Genomic DNA, 19,415 nt, shown 5'->3' with positions numbered 1-19,415 from the left:
TACGAATAATGTGGCCTATATTTTTCCGATATAACCCGCGTCTGTGCGTGAAGAAATATCTGTCATTGTAAATTGTAACTAATATAACGTTAACTTATTAACCGCCAAAGCCGTCAACTGACGCGCACGGCCGGTTGGCCGCATCCCGCCAAGTTTCACGATGACGCGCAGTGGATGATAAGCGTGCCGTTCAAAGGGTTGGAAACTTACAAAATGAGTAAGATTGAAATTATTTAAAAGCAAAAATATATTTCATTTTTGACTGATAAGAGCTTGCAGGATTCTGTTTCTCTCCCTCTGTATATAATTTGACTCCTCTACTAGTACAAGCAGCCTTTCAAACTTTCTGTCATTCTCCTTTCTTTCTTGAACATCTTTGGCTGTCCTTGAGATCTCCACTGCATCCTCTTCTCTATTCTCCAACTGAGGGATGCCTGTATTACCATATATCTGCTCAAAGTATGAAAAGTAAGGCCATTTGATTTGCTGTCCTGGTACCTTGCGCTCAGCCAGACGGATATAAGTCTGCTTAAGATTACGGAACTTTCTGTCACACTCCTCAGGAGACATACCTAACTTGGGACTAATTAACTTCCAAAGATTCTTTTTCTTTGTAAGTGGATCTCTAAATTTAACTTTATGGTCTACATAGAACTGCAGAAGCTGTGAGATGTAGTCATGTTGATCTGTGTCAGTGGATCTGTTGGGTTCGGAGCTGAAACTACTGAATAATGCCTCAAAATCTTTAAAGTAGCGCCACTTAGTAGTGTGTCTGCTGGTTTCCATTTTGCTTTTCAATTTTACATATGTGTGCTTTAAGTTTCTAAACTTCCTGTCGCAATCTATTGGACTCTCCCCGACCATTGTGGATATCTCTTTCCACAGTTCCTTTTTTTGAAATTTAGGATTTTGAAACTTGTGACTATATTGAGCATAGGCATCCAAAAGCTGTTTTGTTTTAAATCTATCCCAGGGTTTGAGAATAGGATTGTAATTGTAAAAGATTCTTTCAAAGAAGTGCTGGTAAGGCCACTTCTTGACAAATTTTCCAATTTTTTCTCTGCTCCGTTCTAGCCAGGTCAAGTAGGTCCTTTTTAAGTTTTTAAATTTATGGTAGCAGCTATACTCTGTGGAACCTATTTGGAGGGCTATTTCTTTCCAGATATCTTTCTGAAGAATATCTGGATTCCGAAACCTGTGTAGATTCTCTATGTATAGGCTCAGCAGCCTCCTTATTTTTAAGTCCTCCCAGGGCTCTAATAATGAAGGGCTCTTGTATTCCTTGTAAATCTCGTCACAGAGGTTGAAATGGACCCATTTAATGTGCCTACCCATCTTTTTCTCCTTCAATAGCCTTATGTAGGTTCTCCTTAGGTTCCTGTACTTTTTGTTGCACTCCTGGGCAGTGGTGCCGATGGTAGCAGCAATGTTCTCCCACAGGGCCCTCTCCTTGGTGCCGCTGGTGCTACTTAGCTTGTTCTCTAGACACAGTGTGAGTAGAAGTATGATCTTATTCCTATCCCAGAAGTTGTCTTCCACCTTTTGTTTGTCAGCTTCTGGCTCTTCACTGGGCTCGGGCAACTGTTGTGGAGCTGGTACTGTAGGTACTTCGTTAATTTGTATATATTGTCTGTTGTTATCACCCGTGCTCACTATGTACCTTGCCTCTTGTCCAGTTACTAAAATCAAACATCAAAAATCAAGACAACATGGAAGTCCCATAAAAAAGGAATTGTTTGAACTAGTACTTACTTTGTGTAGGGTTTTGGATAGTAAAGTTGTTGCTACTAAATATAACGTTGCTCTGGTCCTCTCTGAATAATAACCAGTAGCTTTGGTTTTGTGCATTTACATCCATTTTCTATAGATAGCAAACTAAATAAGAATAGAAATCTTAGTAAACTCTATACAACTGTTCGTATTTACATCAACTTAAATATTACGAATACCGAATACGAGCAAGATATTCTTTATAATATTCAAAGAGCATATAATCACTACGTTCTAATAATATTATTTAGATTTGACTTGACATAAAAATTCTATGAATCAAATCAAAAGGGCTGACGTTTAGAAGAATACGTTTAAGTAGACGTACTAGACCAAGACCTATCGACTTCCTTAGAAAGACATGACGTGAGTATTATATTCTTTGGACATGACGCTTCATAATTGCGCATGTGTGGTCTGACGCCTGGAAAATAGATACCAGTTATTAATATAAAAATATTTTGCTACAGCAACATTGCTTCTATCTGACTTTGTCTATTCAACTTTGGGAACAAATAAAATCATTTTTATCAAATATTTTGATTTATGTCACTACCATATGTATATTATTATTTTATATAAATTATTACCTATTTCAGTTTGTCTATGTTCATAAAATCTATGGAGGTCAGAGGCACATATACCCTCCATAAACCCTTGCACTTGGGTCTGGCCGGTTAGAACATAGACAAAAGTCTGCAATGTCAATGTTTTTTATTTTTTTTATTTGGAGCATTGGCAATACGGCTATCAGCTCAAACATAAATACATCAATACAAACATTTCCTTAACTACTTAGAAATACATAAACAACTTAAAACTATGCATAACACAAAACAAAGGAGTCAGTTATCTATAAGAGACCGAAAGTATGTTTAACAAAATCAAAAATAGTCTTATACAATTCAAGATGTCGTAACAGTTCCTATACGGACGTTGGAATTTTATCAGCTTTTAATATATCGCTACAAGTACAGATAAACAACAGTCTTTGTAAATTAAAATAGGGGCAAAAAAAAAATGGTCTAAATCACAATTATTAGCGGCACAAAAGTTACAAACAGAATTACTCGACATTTTTAACCTAAAAAGATGAGCTGGGAAATGGCAATGGCCAAGACGCAGTCTGCACAAACTTTTAATAAATTCTCTGCCTGAGTATACACTTCCTTTTTCAAACCAGGAAGAAGTAGAAGGGTCAGGCTGAATCTCAGCCAGCCATTTCCCTTTGATATTTCTGGAACTAATTAAAGAAACATAACGCTTTAGCATGATATCTGTTACAGATTTGAATAAATCCGAACGAGGAACTTTAAAACTACAAACTACAGTATTCACTGTATGTTTTGCAAGAGAGTCAACGATCTCATTGCCCAGAACACCTGAATGACCAGGAACCCAACAGAACTCTACATTGATATTACATTTAAAGAGATCATCAAATAGCTTTCGTAACTCATAAATTAAATAATTAACATTTGCTCCAATTTGTTTTAATGAAAGAGCTTGAAGAGCACTCATAGAATCAGATAAAATCAAAAAATTATGAGACGCAAAGTCATTACCTTTAATATAACAATGTCAATGCTATCAAATTCAACAAAACTATTATCATTTTCAAAACTATCAGTTTTCATATAAAATTATTAAATAACGATTTATGTTCTTGAAATAGATTTATTGATTAATTTTTAAACTTAAAAATCTACCGCACAGTATCTCCGCTCAGATTCGGTTAAAGTTTAATCCAGTGTACTAAACTAAGAAACAACAATTATTTCAAGTTAAGAAATATTTTAATCTATAAATAAAATAAGTGTACTATTGCCAAATTCAAATACATAAATTTAATCTTACCACCCTTTTAACTCCCACGGACGAATTACAATCAAAATTCATCATAGATGTAAAATTTAACATTGTTTTAGCTGGCAATTTAGAACTCTGGTAGCTATTAGCAAAGTTAGTAATTAGGGACATAGGTTATAGTATTGTTTAAAATGTGACTGTTTTATTTTAGAGGGTGAACGTGAGAAAATAATCCTTGGCCGTCATATCATCTCTTGGAAAGGCTCAAAATCAAAAGGCACGGATCCGCCGCATAATTCCAACTAGTTTTAGTTTCCCGGTGACCATCAACAAGACCGCTGCACTGAGCTGTGGAGCAGAAAGTGGCCGACAATCGGATAGATGTAATAAACATCTTTGTCTGTCATATATTCATGTATTTTTAATTTTTTGGCCTGATATATGTGATATGATTACAATTTACACTAATTGCAATTGTGGAGTAAAATCAGATGTGCCTGTGACGTCTTAACTCCGTTGTATAACAAGGTGGTAAATAAATTACAATCAATTGTGATCGTGTGCTTGCCTAGCCACCTGCCCGCCATGACACACCCCAACGGAGTGTCGACTTGTAGGTAGCTCGCAAAACCACATTTATTGTATAAACGTCACAGTGCCAAAGATCATGTTTTAGATATATGAAAAGCTATATTAAATGCAATAAATAGTATATGTATATATATATAAAAAAAAAATTATCATGAAGATTTTAATCTTCTATTTATTGTTATGAAGGTAATCTGGGAATCAAAACATGCGCTAGTAAATAGGCGACCTAAACCTAAATAACACTAAAAAAATCCAATGATAATAATCACACGCACAGGATAGGTTAACTATTTGGTAGCCATAACAATAATGAACCAAAATTACCGACCTGTGGTCTCATTGAATAAAATTCATATATGTATGTAGATATTATATGGAAGTGTCACAGTTAGTTTAACAAGCCCCGTCCGATACATAAATTTGTATAGAAAATGACTTTTATCTTGCCTATTGTATGTTTTTCGAACGAATTAAGCTCTTTTGATCCTAATATATAGGAATAAAATATACTACGTCAGTGGCAAACAAGCTTACGGCCTGCCTGATGGTAAGCAGTATCCGTAGCCTATGTACGCCTGAAACTCCAGAGGAGTTACATGCGCGTTGCCGACCCTAACCCCCTCCCACCCCTCGTTGAGTTGATTTTTGCAGTTGCCTTGACCATGTCATCCGGCCATTATGGATGGACCTTATGGAGGGGGCTCCCACCCTCGTTGAGCTCTGGCAACCTTACTCACCGGCAGGAACACAACACTATGAGTAGGGTCTAGTGTTATTTGGCTGCGATTTTCTGTAAGGTGGAGGTACTTCCCCAGTTGGGCTCTGCTCTAGATCTGGAATGACATCCGCTGTGCTGTGCCCTACCACACAGAGCGAGATGACATTCACAATGCCCATACCTCTCTTCTGGACGTAGTTTAAGGACATACCCGGGTCCAAAATATGTATAACTTGATATTAAACTGTTTTGTTACCTTTTATATTGAATAAACTTCAAAATATAGATAACATTATCTCTTAGGACAAAATATGTAACATAATATTTTTTTATTTGCGAAATGCTAATTTAAAAACCTCATCCCAACAAAAACAAAAATGAAAAAATACAAAAAGAAATTCCGTCGCCGGGATTCGAACCCATAACCACTAGCTAGAACTGGATCACTACCTACCAAAACCCGCCAGGCTACACCGGTTGTCAATTTTAGTACTGAGATACAAAGAGAGCGCCACTAGTATAAACGAACTTTTGAAAGGGACATTTTTTTGTACGGAGTTATCGTTCTTCGAGTGAGTATTATATTCTTTGGACTAACATACATAGCTAGTTTCGGATGCAAATTAGACAAAATTAGTTTCCTTAATATGCTTTAAGAGGGCTCTCTTTTCCTATATACTCTTACTTTACTCTTTGATCTACTTGAAATGTTCGAATGTATGTTTTTTTTACACTCTGTGGTAGTTTACATTCCCCGCGCTTTCGGACACGAAGTTTGGGACATGGGACGCCATTACTGGCATCATTTTTTGTCCGTTGAAAAATAATGACCAAAATCGGATATTATTCTTAATTTATAATTCTGTTTAAACTGATTTTTTATCGTGTGGTGTACTAAGACAATTCGCTTAGATTCTTTTTGAAGATTATGCTATGTTTATCGCGTAAACCGGCTCAGAAAACTTGACACGAGTGAGTAATAATATACATAATGCTACCGGCTTGCCTTAATAAAAAAAGTGTGTTTACGATAACATTACAGTGTTTCCTTTAAATTTTGATATATTTTGGTGCTTTACGTCTCTCTTGATATAATTCATTCAAACGGTGTACGAATCAGCGATAGCGATAACCTCGTTAGTGACAACAAAGTTAAGTTTTGATTGTGTGCCGCAGACATGGCGGGACGGCTGGTGGTGCTGGACCGCGCGGGGCGCGCCAAGACCAAGAGCTTCGTGCTGGGCTCGGGGATGTGCACGCTGGGGCGCAGCACCGCCTGCGACATCCGCGTGCTGCTGCCCGAGGTCAGCCCGCACCACGCCACCGTCACAGTGCATGCTAATCAGGTTCGTACTGCTGATTGGATAGTCTTATGGAATATTATTTGTGTTTATTCATAATTTGATTAGTTTAAGTAAAGCGATTTTTAATTGTTAATATTATGAGTTCTAATAGCATATAGTTGCCAGACGCCTGCACAAAGATCCCTTTCTACAGACATTTTTACTTGAGGGATGGAGACATTGGTGACTTAGCCGAGATATATTGATAGGGCAAAAAATAGGCTTTTAATGATTATTTGATCATATTTACAAATATTATGTTATTATACAATATTGCACTTTTCCTGTTGTTTTCAGACCTACCTCTCGTTTTTAAATGTATATTAAACTTGTTGTATGACAGACTGTGGTGCGGAACGTTGGATCGGGAACTACACAAGTGAATGGTGCACCAGTGAGTGTGTGCGCCCTCCAACATGGAGATGAATTAGACATATGTGGCCGCAAACTGCGCTGGGAGTATGACACTCCTCAAGCACCGAAACGGAACAGGACACAGTCAGGTAACATGTTTAATACTATTTACACTGGTTGCATGAGCAACTGTTTTTTATCCATTGTTTCACAGTCAATTCCTCACTTAAGGCTCATTTTTCCATGGTCGTATCAATCAAAAATTTCACTACACTCTCTTAGTTGTTCAAAAACGAATGAAAATTTTATCCACAAGAGCGGCAAAGCACTTGGTGCAATTTTTGAGCTATTTTCTTTGGCTGGTAGAATTGCCTTTTAAATGATGACTTTAAATGTTTTATAACATTCATTTTGTTTGATTTTGTATGTTGTTTTATTGTTAGTATTTTCCTCATGTTGGTGTGGTGATGAATTTGGTGTGTTTGAATGAATTGCCCATGTCCATGCCCTGAAACCCTTGGAATTCCAAATTGAGATGTCAATCAATCAGATACACACAAGATGGCGAATCATGTGATACCGTCCCGCCATGTTTTCCCGACACCCTCTGGATTCTTTCGAAACGCTCTGAAACTTGAAACTTGCTTATTATAGCATGCAAAATATGTACAATTACATCTTAAAAATCTATTTACATTTCATGCATTTTTTCTTTATCAGTCAACAACAGTGATAACAAATAAAATGATAAAATAAAAATAATAATGAAGAAAATGAAAATGTCATTAGCTAGTGTGGAAGTCAAAATATTCTTTAATATTGTAAAAATTATTGTTTAATAGCCAGTTATACAATGTCCCTTTGAATCTTTTTATGTCAGAAATTTCCTTAATATGTAATCGTAAATTATTGAATACTTTAATTGACATTATGCGACAGACAGTTATTTTTAAATAATGCACTTTTACACATTGGTCCTATCAATTTTGTAGGATCTCTGGAGCGTAACCTTGGATTTGCAATGAGTTTTGTAAATAAGTTAGGGTTAGACTTAACAAAAATGCCGTTTCTAAAACATACATACTAGTTAAGGTCAGCAATTTAAGTTTTGTAAATAGAGGTCTACAAGATTGTAAAGGTCCTTTTTTAAATTGGGTTGCCCTCCCCTAAATCTGGCCCTGTTTGAAAAGATACCTGGTTCTCCTGTGATCTATACCCTTGATCATCATCTTCTACTGTCTGCAACTAGTCTCTTCTTTCCAATATCTCTGTGCTTCCATTTCTTTTACCTTCTCTATAATATAGGCAGAGCCGGTTTGGACCCATATATTCCATCTCTGCCCCTATCCTCACCAGCTTGTCTGCTTTCTCATTTCCTGTTACTCCCTGGTGAACCCGTGCCACCATGACACTTCCCTATTGAGCCTATCGAGTTTAGCTCCTCTCTACATTCTCTCATGAGAGTGAAGGTGACTGATATTTTCTTCAATGCCTTCAGTGCTGCCTGGCTATCGGTATATATTACAACAGCACCCTCTTGCTGCACACTCTCTTTAATTATATGTGTACAGTGCGCTATTGCACATACCTCTGCATGGAACACGCTAGCATATCTACCCAGTTCTTTTGATCATAATTGTAATTTTCAACCAATGTTGACAGTGTGTAATTAGTAAAAATAAAAATAATAAAATAGCCTTTATTTACAGGACAAAGAACAGTACTACTATCTCTCTATTATCTCCCATCTTTTGTATTCTTTGCCTGCTTGCCCTTCGGCAAAGGCCTCCTCCAACCTTCTCCACTCTCTCCGATCTATTGCCACTCTGCTCCAGGTACGGCCAGCTACCTGCGCAATGTCATCATCCCATCTCATTAGAGGTCTCTTTGCTCCTCTCTCTCCCTCTCTTGGGTACCATTTATATAGTATAATTAGTACCAATAAATAAATATTTTTTCTTCCAGTTTATGGATCACATTGCCCGCTCTGTGAAGCAGGTTGTCGTTAGGTGTCTGACTTCCACTCTCCAGTTGTCTCTCTCTCCTTTATGTACCCTGTACTTCTTACCGAATATTTCCTGCCTTTTTATAAGGTCGTTACTGGCCATCAACATCTTAAATCTTGATAGTGCCTCTGATATAGATATCAGCGCGTGTCTCTTGTCCACTCAGCTTCCTCTCCATTCGTTACATCCTTTCATTCTATACCACTGTTCCGTGGCTCTTTTCTCTACCTCAATCCAGATTGGCTTCAAATCTAGCATTACCTCCATTGTGTGTCGTGGTCGTTCTCTTGGCCCCCGTCATCATTAGGCACGCTAATCTCTGTACTGTGCTTAAATCTTGGTATTATTTGATATGGGCCCAATGGTTGCCGACCCTAACCCTCGTCGGTTGGTATTACAAAATGTATGTGTGTGGGCGCAGCGCTGGCGCCGGCGCCGCCGCCGCCGCCGCGGGCGCCGCGCCGCGGCACGCTGGCGGCGCCGCCGCGCCCGCCCGACCGCGACGTGCAGTTGGCTCTCGAACTGCGACATCGCGCCTCCATGCCTGGTATGTACTCTAACTTCATTCATCACCATCTAATTTATAAATTATCACGTGTGTCTGCATTTTGATCTCAATTAGTTATGTACTTAGACTTTTTAGAAAAAATGACACCAGATCGACTGATAAGTGACTGATTGACGACTTTAAAACAGAGTTTCTCAATGTTTGAAAAGAGTTTGGGAAAACACACAGAATAATGACAGACACTAAGAGACTGCTTCTGAAATATATAGCTTAAAAGAGGTATATGGTTAAGCTAAGTGTTTGAGAAAACTTGATATAATAACAACAAATTAGTTGTGTTTAATGTTTATATTGTAAATTGTACAGCAAGCTCAGGTGCAGGCGGGAAGCAAGTGGCGATTGTTCAACCTCAGAGGAGAAATACTGATAACCAGAATGGTGAGTTTGGTTTTTATAAAGATTTGAACTTTTATGGTATATTACTACAATTATACTTGATGATCCTACACCACACTCGAGGAGGCATTTTGCGGGCACGTCAGTTAATAATAATTGCAAATAAATAAAAAAAAAATCGAGTTGCCAGAAAAGGTACTTAGTATTTGTAACCTGTACCCCTAGTGTAACTTTGATTGACATTATAACGTAACGAACGCGTTTACGTTAAGTGTCATTTTGTATGAGATTTTTGACTTTCCAAAACGTCCCGCTTGGCGCGCTGTTCAAAAACCCATACAAAATGAGACTAAACGCAAACGCGTACGTCACGTTTCAAAATCGAATTTAGTTACACTAGGGGTACTGGTATTTAATCATAATGACGCATGATTTTAATTTTTCCAATTCCTAAATAAAGCGCTGGTGGCCTAGCGGTAAGAGCGTGCGATTTGCAATCCAGAGGTCGCGAGATCAACAAACCCCGGCTCGTACCAAGTTTTTCGGAACTTATGTACGAAATATCATTTGATATTTACTAGTCGCTTTTTGGTGAAGGAAAACATAGTGAGGAAACCGGACTAATCCCAACAAGGCCTAGTTTACCCTCTGGGTTGGAGGGGCAGATGGCAGTCGCTTTCGTAAAAACTAGTACCTACGCCAAATCTTGGGATCAGTTGTCAAGCAGACCCCAGGCTCCCATGAGTCGTGGCAAAATGCCGGGACAACGCGAGGCAGAAGAATTCCTAAATGAAAAAAAAAGAAATGAAATGAATGGGAATGACTCCTATGACAATTCCTACAATTTTTTTTTGGTTAGGTTTAATTTCAAAGAAAAATAGGTAATATGTTTTTACCGTATTTTTATTTACATGCCAAGTAAATTAATTTGCTAAAACTCTAAAAAATACATATGTGACGTATAGGCTCCGTTGTGTGCTGGGTGGGGAAATAAAACACAGTAATTGGTACCCATATACGCTGCACCCGACCCGCCGCTCCGGCGGCTCTCAACGGAGTGCCGGCGGCGGGTAGTTACATCGCACTGTTTTTTGTGTAATCGTCACAACATACAATTATGTGACAACTACTCCATATAAAAATTAATTGTCACGGACCATCAATCGACGCGAGAGGTATGACAAATTAAAATCATGCGTCATTATGATTAATATAATATGGTTGTTATAATGCTCTTATGTTTTTATTCTCATAATTTTTCTTTTCTTTTGTTTGTTTTTTGTTTTTGCACGCACAAATAGCTCTGTTTTACTATGTAGAAACTACTTAATAAGCATGATGTTAAAATATTTTCATTAAGGAAACTATAAGTCTAGTTTTAAGAAAAGTTCCTGTGCTATATATAACTATAAAAGACTGTTTGTTTCTTAAATAAATAAATTAAAAATTAAATTAAATACCAGGTTACAAATACATGTTAAGTCTGGAAATCCGTCTGATACATTTTGGAGGCACTGGAATGACGTTCTACTTATCGGTTCTGAGGCAGTGTACAATATAAAGTGTGTAATTGTGTAGTCAGACATAGTAATTGTAATTTTATGTATTGTAATTTTAATCTATTACTTTATGTATTTCTTTAAAATTTTCTTGTTTTTGACAGTGTTTAATTTTATTGTATTTTATTTTTTCTTTATTTTTATTTTTAGTCGTTGACATGATTTTTATTTTTATTTGAATTTGTTATTATTTTTTGTAATTATGAATGGGCAAGAAGTCTGAAACATTTTTTTTTATTTGAATTTAATTAAGTAGGTACAAATACATTATTCTGACAACTCGAAAATTTATTGATGTATTTGCAAACGTTACTAACTGACATGCCTGCAAAGTGTCTCCTCGAGTGTGGTGTATGTTGGTGATTGAGTGATGATTCCAGATGGGAATGAAAGCTTTTATAAGGAAGGTTGTAGTAGTGGCATTTAACCCCCTTATTCATAAACGTCTACTAAAGTTACGATGCCGCTAATAATCGTTTGTCCCTTTCGAACGTATTGGTATGATGGAAAGGGACAAACGATTATTAGCGGCAACGTAACTTTAGTAGACGTTTATGAATAAGGGGGTACGTGTTTGATGATGTGTGAAAGATTAGCTAAATTATTGAATTGACTGTACATATTTTATTAAAAGGTGTTTATTTTAGTATTGATTATTTCTCATGCCCATGTGTTCTTTCTGTTGATTGTCGTTGTAATGGTTTCATCTTCAATATTTTTGCTATTGAGAGATTTTTGTGTGTGAATATTGAGGTTAAGAAATCTTAGTGTTATAAAAAATATGGTTTGTTCTTGTCCATGTTTAGAGGGTACGAGTCCACGCCTGGTGGTGTCTCCGCACCGGCCGCACCGGCCGCCGGCGGAGCAAGCTGCGCCCGCGCCTGGCTCCGGCGCCGCGCAAGTCCGCCGGCCAGAGCCTACACACGCCCACCAAGGTCACATATACATTACTAGTAGTGTCTCCGCACCGGCCGCCGGCGGAGCAAGCTGCGCCCGCGCCGGCTCCGGCGCCGCGCAAGTCCGCCGGCCAGAGCCTACACACGCCCACCAAGGTCACATATACATTACTAGTAGTGTCTCCGCACCGGCCGCCGGCGGAGCAAGCTGCGCCCGCGCCGGCTCCGGCGCCGCGCAAGTCCGCCGGCCAGAGCCTACACACGCCCACCAAGGTCACATATACATTACTAGTAGTGTCTCCGCACCGGCCGCCGGCGGAGCAAGCTGCGCCCGCGCCGGCTCCGGCGCCGCGCAAGTCCGCCGGCCAGAGCCTACACACGCCCACCAAGGTCACATATACATTACTAGTAGTGTCTCCGCACCGGCCGCACCGGAGCAAGCTGCGCCCGCGCCGGCTCCGGCGCCGCGCAAGTCCGCCGGCCAGAGCCTACACACGCCCACCAAGGTCACATATACATTACTAGTAGTGTCTCCGCACCGGCCGCACCGGAGCAAGCTGCGCCCGCGCCGGCTCCGGCGCCGCGCAAGTCCGCCGGCCAGAGCCTACACACGCCCACCAAGGTCACATATACATTACTAGTAGTGTCTCCGCACCGGCCGCACCGGAGCAAGCTGCGCCCGCGCCGGCTCCGGCGCCGCGCAAGTCCGCCGGCCAGAGCCTACACACGCCCACCAAGGTCACATATACATTACTAGTAGTGTCTCCGCACCGGCCGCACCGGAGCAAGCTGCGCCCGCGCCGGCTCCGGCGCCGCGCAAGTCCGCCGGCCAGAGCCTACACACGCCCACCAAGGTCACATATACATTACTAGTAGTGTCTCCGCACCGGCCGCCGGCGGAGCAAGCTGCGCCCGCGCCGGCTCCGGCGCCGCGCAAGTCCGCCGGCCAGAGCCTACACACGCCCACCAAGGTCACATATACATTACTAGTAGTGTCTCCGCACCGGCCGCACCGGAGCAAGCTGCGCCCGCGCCGGCTCCGGCGCCGCGCAAGTCCGCCGGCCAGAGCCTACACACGCCCACCAAGGTCACATATACATTACTAGTAGTGTCTCCGCACCGGCCGCACCGGAGCAAGCTGCGCCCGCGCCGGCTCCGGCGCCGCGCAATTCCGCCGGCCAGAGCCTACACACGCCCACCAAGGTCACATATACATTACTAGTAGTGTCTCCGCACCGGCCGCCGGCGGAGCAAGCTGCGCCCGCGCCGGCTCCGGCGCCGCGCAAGTCCGCCGGCCAGAGCCTACACACGCCCACCAAGGTCACATATACATTACTAGTAGTGTCTCCGCACCGGCCGCACCGGAGCAAGCTGCGCCCGCGCCGGCTCCGGCGCCGCGCAAGTCCGCCGGCCAGAGCCTACACACGCCCACCAAGGTCACATATACATTACTAGTAGTGTCTCCGCACCGGCCGCACCGGAGCAAGCTGCGCCCGCGCCGGCTCCGGCGCCGCGCAAGTCCGCCGGCCAGAGCCTACACACGCCCACCAAGGTCACATATACATTACTAGTAGTGTCTCCGCACCGGCCGCACCGGAGCAAGCTGCGCCCGCGCCGGCTCCGGCGCCGCGCAAGTCCGCCGGCCAGAGCCTACACACGCCCACCAAGGTCACATATACATTACTAGTAGTGTCTCCGCACCGGCCGCACCGGAGCAAGCTGCGCCCGCGCCGGCTCCGGCGCCGCGCAAGTCCGCCGGCCAGAGCCTACACACGCCCACCAAGGTCACATATACATTACTAGTAGTGTCTCCGCACCGGCCGCACCGGAGCAAGCTGCGCCCGCGCCGGCTCCGGCGCCGCGCAAGTCCGCCGGCCAGAGCCTACACACGCCCACCAAGGTCACATATACATTACTAGTAGTGTCTCCGCACCGGCCGCACCGGAGCAAGCTGCGCCCGCGCCGGCTCCGGCGCCGCGCAAGTCCGCCGGCCAGAGCCTACACACGCCCACCAAGGTCACATATACATTACTAGTAGTGTCTCCGCACCGGCCGCACCGGAGCAAGCTGCGCCCGCGCCGGCTCCGGCGCCGCGCAAGTCCGCCGGCCAGAGCCTACACACGCCCACCAAGGTCACATATACATTACTAGTAGTGTCTCCGCACCGGCCGCACCGGAGCAAGCTGCGCCCGCGCCGGCTCCGGCGCCGCGCAAGTCCGCCGGCCAGAGCCTACACACGCCCACCAAGGTCACATATACATTACTAGTAGTGTCTCCGCACCGGCCGCACCGGAGCAAGCTGCGCCCGCGCCGGCTCCGGCGCCGCGCAAGTCCGCCGGCCAGAGCCTACACACGCCCACCAAGGTCACATATACATTACTAGTAGTGTCTCTGCACCGGCCGCACCGGAGCAAGCTGCGCCCGCGCCGGCTCCGGCGCCGCGCAAGTCCGCCGGCCAGAGCCTACACACGCCCACCAAGGTCACATATACATTACTAGTAGTGTCTCTGCACCGGCCGCACCGGAGCAAGCTGCGCCCGCGCCGGCTCCGGCGCCGCGCAAGTCCGCCGGCCAGAGCCTACACACGCCCACCAAGGTCACATATACATTACTAGTAGTGTCTCCGCACCGGCCGCACCGGAGCAAGCTGCGCCCGCGCCGGCTCCGGCGCCGCGCAAGTCCGCCGGCCAGAGCCTACACACGCCCACCAAGGTCACATATACATTACTAGTAGTGTCTCTGCACCGGCCGCACCGGAGCAAGCTGCGCCCGCGCCGGCTCCGGCGCCGCGCAAGTCCGCCGGCCAGAGCCTACACACGCCCACCAAGGTCACATATACATTACTAGTAGTGTCTCCGCACCGGCCGCACCGGAGCAAGCTGCGCCCGCGCCGGCTCCGGCGCCGCGCAAGTCCGCCGGCCAGAGCCTACACACGCCCGTCATATAAGTCCGTAAAAGGACATTTGAAACGCGTCGTAGGTGAGTCTGGCTTAACATTCGAAGAGTTTTGCACTCTGACCACACAAGTCGAGGCTTGTGTCAACTCTAGGTCTCTAACGTTGATTAGTTCTACTGTTGATGAACTCCCTTTGACTTCCGGTCATTTTTTGATAGGCGAGGCACCGCTTACTATCCCTGAAGAAAGTTTCGTGGATACTCGACCTGACTATTTAAACCGGTGGCAAAAGGTGCAACGTATGGTACAAAGTCTGTGGCGACGTTGGCAATTTGAGTACCTTACTATGTTACAACATCGATACAAATGGTCTCAGAATCACCCCGACATAAGTGTTGGTACGGTTGTCTTAGTGAAAGACGATCGTTTACCTCCAGGTAAATGGCTTTTGGGACGAATTGTGGCAAAGCACCCGGGAGCAGACGGCGTAACGCGTGTAGTCTCCTTACAATTTAAGGATCGTGTGTTTAAGAGACTAGTTGGGAGAATCAACTTTTTAGCGTCACTCGTTGCCATGGTTACGATTAGTTGTCCAAGGGACAAAAGTTCATTGAAATACTGATTTTATGGTACTTAAATGTATTAAACTTGCGTTTTTGTGGTCGTTATAACCAATGTCCATAATGGGCCCCCTACAAGCATGTTAATAGAACGGCATACAACGTCTCTTCAAACAAACTGTGCCACTGTTGTCCCTTGGACAACGGGTCAGGATAACAAAACAAAAAAAGTTGATTCACCCAGTTACTAAACGTTAGTGATAGTTTATAGGCTTGTTTATGTACATTCTCACTCTATTTAAGTTAAAGTTCAGATGTTTATGTTTCCACGGTTTAAAGGACCCATATAGTCCTTGGGCCGCGGCATGTTTAATGAAAAAATATTCAAATCTGGTTCCATTCATTCAACTAGCAACATTTACTGACTTACCCGTTTTTAATAATAAAAGTCAAATGAGGGTGGATGAGAAAAAAACAGATTTGACGTTAGTGATTAAGTAAAATTGTTCTCTCGCTGTTTCTTTAAAAAAAAATTTGGGTTTTTAAAGTGTAGTTTTAACTATAGTACCTATTTACTTAATGTTTGAACCTACGTTATTATTCCAACAGGCGACGCTGTGGATCGAGTCCCGCCGCGGCCGCGCGCGCGCCACGTCGCTGCGCACTGCGACGCCGCTGCGCCTCGCCGTGCTGCGCAAGGCGCTCACTCCGGCCCCGAGACCGACCAAAGTGCGCGTCACCAAGATACAGGCGCCGCTGCGTATTGGTCAGTCTGCCTCCCTACGTTATTATTCCAACAGGCGACGCTGTGGATCGAGTCCCGCCGCGGCCGCGCGCGCGCCACGTCGCTGCGCACTGCGACGCCGCTGCGCCTCGCCGTGCTGCGCAAGGCGCTCACCTCCGGCCCCGAGACCGACCAAAGTGCGCGTCACCAAGATACAGGCGCCGCTGCGTATTGGTCAGTCTGCCTCCCTACGTTATTATTCCAACAGGCGACGCTGTGGATCGAGTCCCGCCGCGGCCGCGCGCGCGCCACGTCGCTGCGCACTGCGACGCCGCTGCGCCTCGCCGTGCTGCGCAAGGCGCTCACTCCGGCCCCGAGACCGACCAAAGTGCGCGTCACCAAGATACAGGCGCCGCTGCGTATTGGTCAGTCTGCCTCCCTACGTTATTATTCCAACAAGCGACCCTATAGATGTACTCCTACTCTTGCACGGCGATTTTTCTTTATGATCTTCCTCAGAATTCTGTTTCCTGGTTTGCTGATTATTCGTAGTAGTACGGTCGCCAAATCTCAAAAGCCCTCTAGAAACACGATTTAATTGACTCGGCTCGGCCTTACCCACAACCGGTATCAATGTGTTCGGACAGTTCTCCTGATCACCGTACATGCGGTAGTAAAGCGGAAAAATGGTGGAGGGGATAGTAATGACGTCACAAAGATGGCGGCCGGACCTATTCTTTTTGGCGGTGTATCTCGAAAACCACTTAACCGATTTTAATCATCGAGGTGTCAAATAATAGCTTATATTATGGAGATTATTTCCTTTTCTACAAACATTTACGTGAAACCTATAGGAAAAAAAATAATCACAAAAAACAGTTTTTTTATAAAATTATTATTTTTTATTTTGTAAAAAGCTCCGTAAATATTAGCATTTCGCAAATTTTGTTTAATATAAAACATATTGCTTCATTATCAAGGAATATAATGAGCCTTAAAACATACAGATCGAGTAATAAACAATGAAGCTACACTCATTTATTTGCGCATGGGTAACGATAACTGGCTTTTACCGGTCGAAAACTGTGGTGACTGTTACGATACGTATTGAATGGAATTTATAGAGTATCGGTTTTAATTACTGAAATTATAATTAAAATTATAAAAACCAGACACAATAATGTTACCTTACTTCGACGTTTAGTCTCTTTTTTCGTCTTATTCATAGGTAGGTACATATTTCTTTTTACTTAAAAATTTTATACAGGGTGAACTTTTAACCACCAGTCATACTCTGCGCAGCGACTTTATAGGTCATACTGAACAACTTTTACTATTAGTAGTCCCGAAGCCGCTCCGAGGCCAGATTTAATTGACTCAGCTCGGCCTTACCCACAACCGGTATCAGTGTTCGGGCGTTTCTCCTGATCACCGTACATGCGGTAGTAAAGCGGAAAAATGGTGGGAGGGGATAGTAATGACGTCACAAAGATGGCGTCCGGACCTATTCTTTTTGGCGGTGTATCTCGAAAACCACTTAACCGATTGTATTCATCGAGGTGTCAACTAATAGCTTATATTATGGAGATTATTTCCTTTTTACAAACATTTACGTGTAACCAATAGGAAAATAATAATCACAAAAAACATTTTTTTTTATACATTTGGTTGGTAGGTTTGTCTTATGTTTTAAAGCAGTAAAATCTTTCAAGTCGAAACACAGTATAAATATACATTTTGTTGTCTAATCTAAAAGTATGATGTTCATTGTTTAAGACTGATTAGTGATTACCGAATTAAATAACATGCTATTTGTTATTTTTGTTTTATTTTTTAAATCGGGTATTAATTTATTCACTATGTATCACTATACAGGAAAAATGTGTATCATAGTTGGTCTGTAAGTACTTACTACTTGTGTCGAATATAGGTATAAGATGAAATTTTAACCACCAGCCATACTCTGCGCAGTGACTTTACAGGTCATACTGAACAACTTTTATTATGGGACCAATGCCGAATCACGCAAGAAAATTTGGATCTGGAATGACAACCACTGGCTGTGCCCTATCACACAAAGCGAGATGACATTCACAATGCCCATACCTCTCTTTTGGACGTAGTTTAAGGACGTACCCGGGTCCATGACGCATGCTCGCCACACCGCTGCTTAAAATAAGCTGACGCACCGTAAATTGAACTGCGTAAAAATCGCAAAAAATATTACACGGAGATCTTATGGCAGACACCGTACCGGTGACGTAAAAGACGCAACTGTTTTGCGAACAAAAAAGATTCGCGTGAAGCACGTCACTGCGATTCCGTACCGTCACCGTTTTTTAAACAGCGGTGTGGGGAGCATGCGTCAAAAACGGTACGCATACGACGCGTCACTGCGATTCCGTATCGTGACCGTTTTTTAAGCTGCGGTCTGGTCGCACCTTGTATTGTATTGTATTGTATTGTATTGTATTCGGGCGATTTTTCCGCAACTCGACGACTTGCGCCTATTTTGCGTGATATGTTGGGGGTGGGCTAGTCCTGCCAGCCCAGCTCCTCGAGGAATCCTATCAAACCTTTGATGTTGAGTAGGACCTCGGGGAGGTCTCTCGGAGAACCGAGATGTTTAGCCCTGTATGGAGTCACTCCTCTGCATTCCAGCACCACGTGAGAGGCTGTTTCTTCTGTCTCCATGCAACCTCGGCACAGGGGACTGTCTGTGACACCTGTTGTGGAAAGATGTTTGTTAAATAGTCCATGACCTGTTATGACACTGGTTACCATACTCAGTCGGACCTTCCCTAGTTGCAGGAGCGCCCTTGTGAGTTTTCCGTTGATGCCAGGCATGGCTTCTTTTGCCTGTCTGCATCCAGTCTGGTTCAGCCAGTGTTCTGTGTGTAGTTTCCCTGTACGTGCCAGCAGCATTGAGCGTACCTTGCTAAATGGTATCGGAAGAATCGGTTCCGGACCAATCGCCCCCGCATTCGATCCTTGCCTGGCAAGCTCGTCCGCAGCATCGTTACCTCGGGATCCACTGTGTCCCTTGATCCATTGTAGGGTGATTTTATTTTTTATTTTATTTATTTAAGGTTCACCAACAATTGTTGACATCGATACATTCAAAACGTACAAGCTAATACATGTAAGGAGTGGTGTCACAATTACTTACAGGTAAACACGGCATGCGAAACAAATATAAGTAAACAACTATAGAAGTACCAAAATTTTAACTTAAATTCTAATTACTTATGTTTAAAAAAATATTTTCGGACAGATTTTATAAAT

The 19,415-nt window shown here is 43.4% G+C and overlaps 2 protein-coding genes and 1 pseudogene across 2 annotated transcripts in view; 1 reads left to right on the top strand and 2 right to left on the bottom strand.

Annotated features, from left to right (window-relative positions):
- Nucleotides 1-229: 229 nt before the first annotated feature.
- On the bottom strand, nt 230-2,337 carry LOC133529527 (uncharacterized). Its single transcript, XM_061867258.1, has 2 exons — nt 1,753-2,337; nt 230-1,679 (listed from the first exon to the last, which is right to left on the bottom strand). The coding sequence occupies exons 1-2, from the start codon at nt 1,856-1,858 to the stop codon at nt 253-255; spliced, it is 1,533 nt and encodes a 510-aa protein (XP_061723242.1). The 5' UTR covers nt 1,859-2,337; the 3' UTR covers nt 230-252.
- A 135-nt stretch (nt 2,338-2,472) lies between these two features.
- On the bottom strand, nt 2,473-3,342 carry LOC133529876 (uncharacterized; annotated as a pseudogene).
- A 1,054-nt stretch (nt 3,343-4,396) lies between these two features.
- Nucleotides 4,397-19,415, top strand: part of LOC133529875 (serine/arginine repetitive matrix protein 2-like) — a 36,367-nt gene continuing 21,348 nt past the window's right edge. The window contains exons 1-14 of the mRNA XM_061867677.1: nt 4,397-5,860; nt 6,065-6,234; nt 6,575-6,955; nt 8,295-8,420; nt 8,979-9,138; nt 9,466-9,537; nt 11,861-12,534; nt 12,595-12,999; nt 13,060-13,464; nt 13,641-13,928; nt 13,989-14,276; nt 14,337-14,624; nt 14,685-14,778; nt 16,016-16,555. Coding sequence (XP_061723661.1) covers nt 6,067-6,234; nt 6,575-6,955; nt 8,295-8,420; nt 8,979-9,138; nt 9,466-9,537; nt 11,861-12,534; nt 12,595-12,999; nt 13,060-13,464; nt 13,641-13,928; nt 13,989-14,276; nt 14,337-14,624; nt 14,685-14,778; nt 16,016-16,555 — 3,889 coding nt within the window. The 5' untranslated portion in view covers nt 4,397-5,860; nt 6,065-6,066. The remainder of the gene's footprint in view (nt 5,861-6,064; nt 6,235-6,574; nt 6,956-8,294; nt 8,421-8,978; nt 9,139-9,465; nt 9,538-11,860; nt 12,535-12,594; nt 13,000-13,059; nt 13,465-13,640; nt 13,929-13,988; nt 14,277-14,336; nt 14,625-14,684; nt 14,779-16,015; nt 16,556-19,415) is intronic.

The sequence above is a fragment of the Cydia pomonella genome, chromosome 21, assembly GCF_033807575.1.
Source record: "Cydia pomonella isolate Wapato2018A chromosome 21, ilCydPomo1, whole genome shotgun sequence".
Classification (NCBI taxonomy): Eukaryota; Metazoa; Arthropoda; class Insecta; order Lepidoptera; family Tortricidae; genus Cydia; species Cydia pomonella.
The sequence above is the reverse complement of the archived record's forward strand: the minus strand, read 5'-3'. Positions and strand labels throughout refer to the sequence as shown.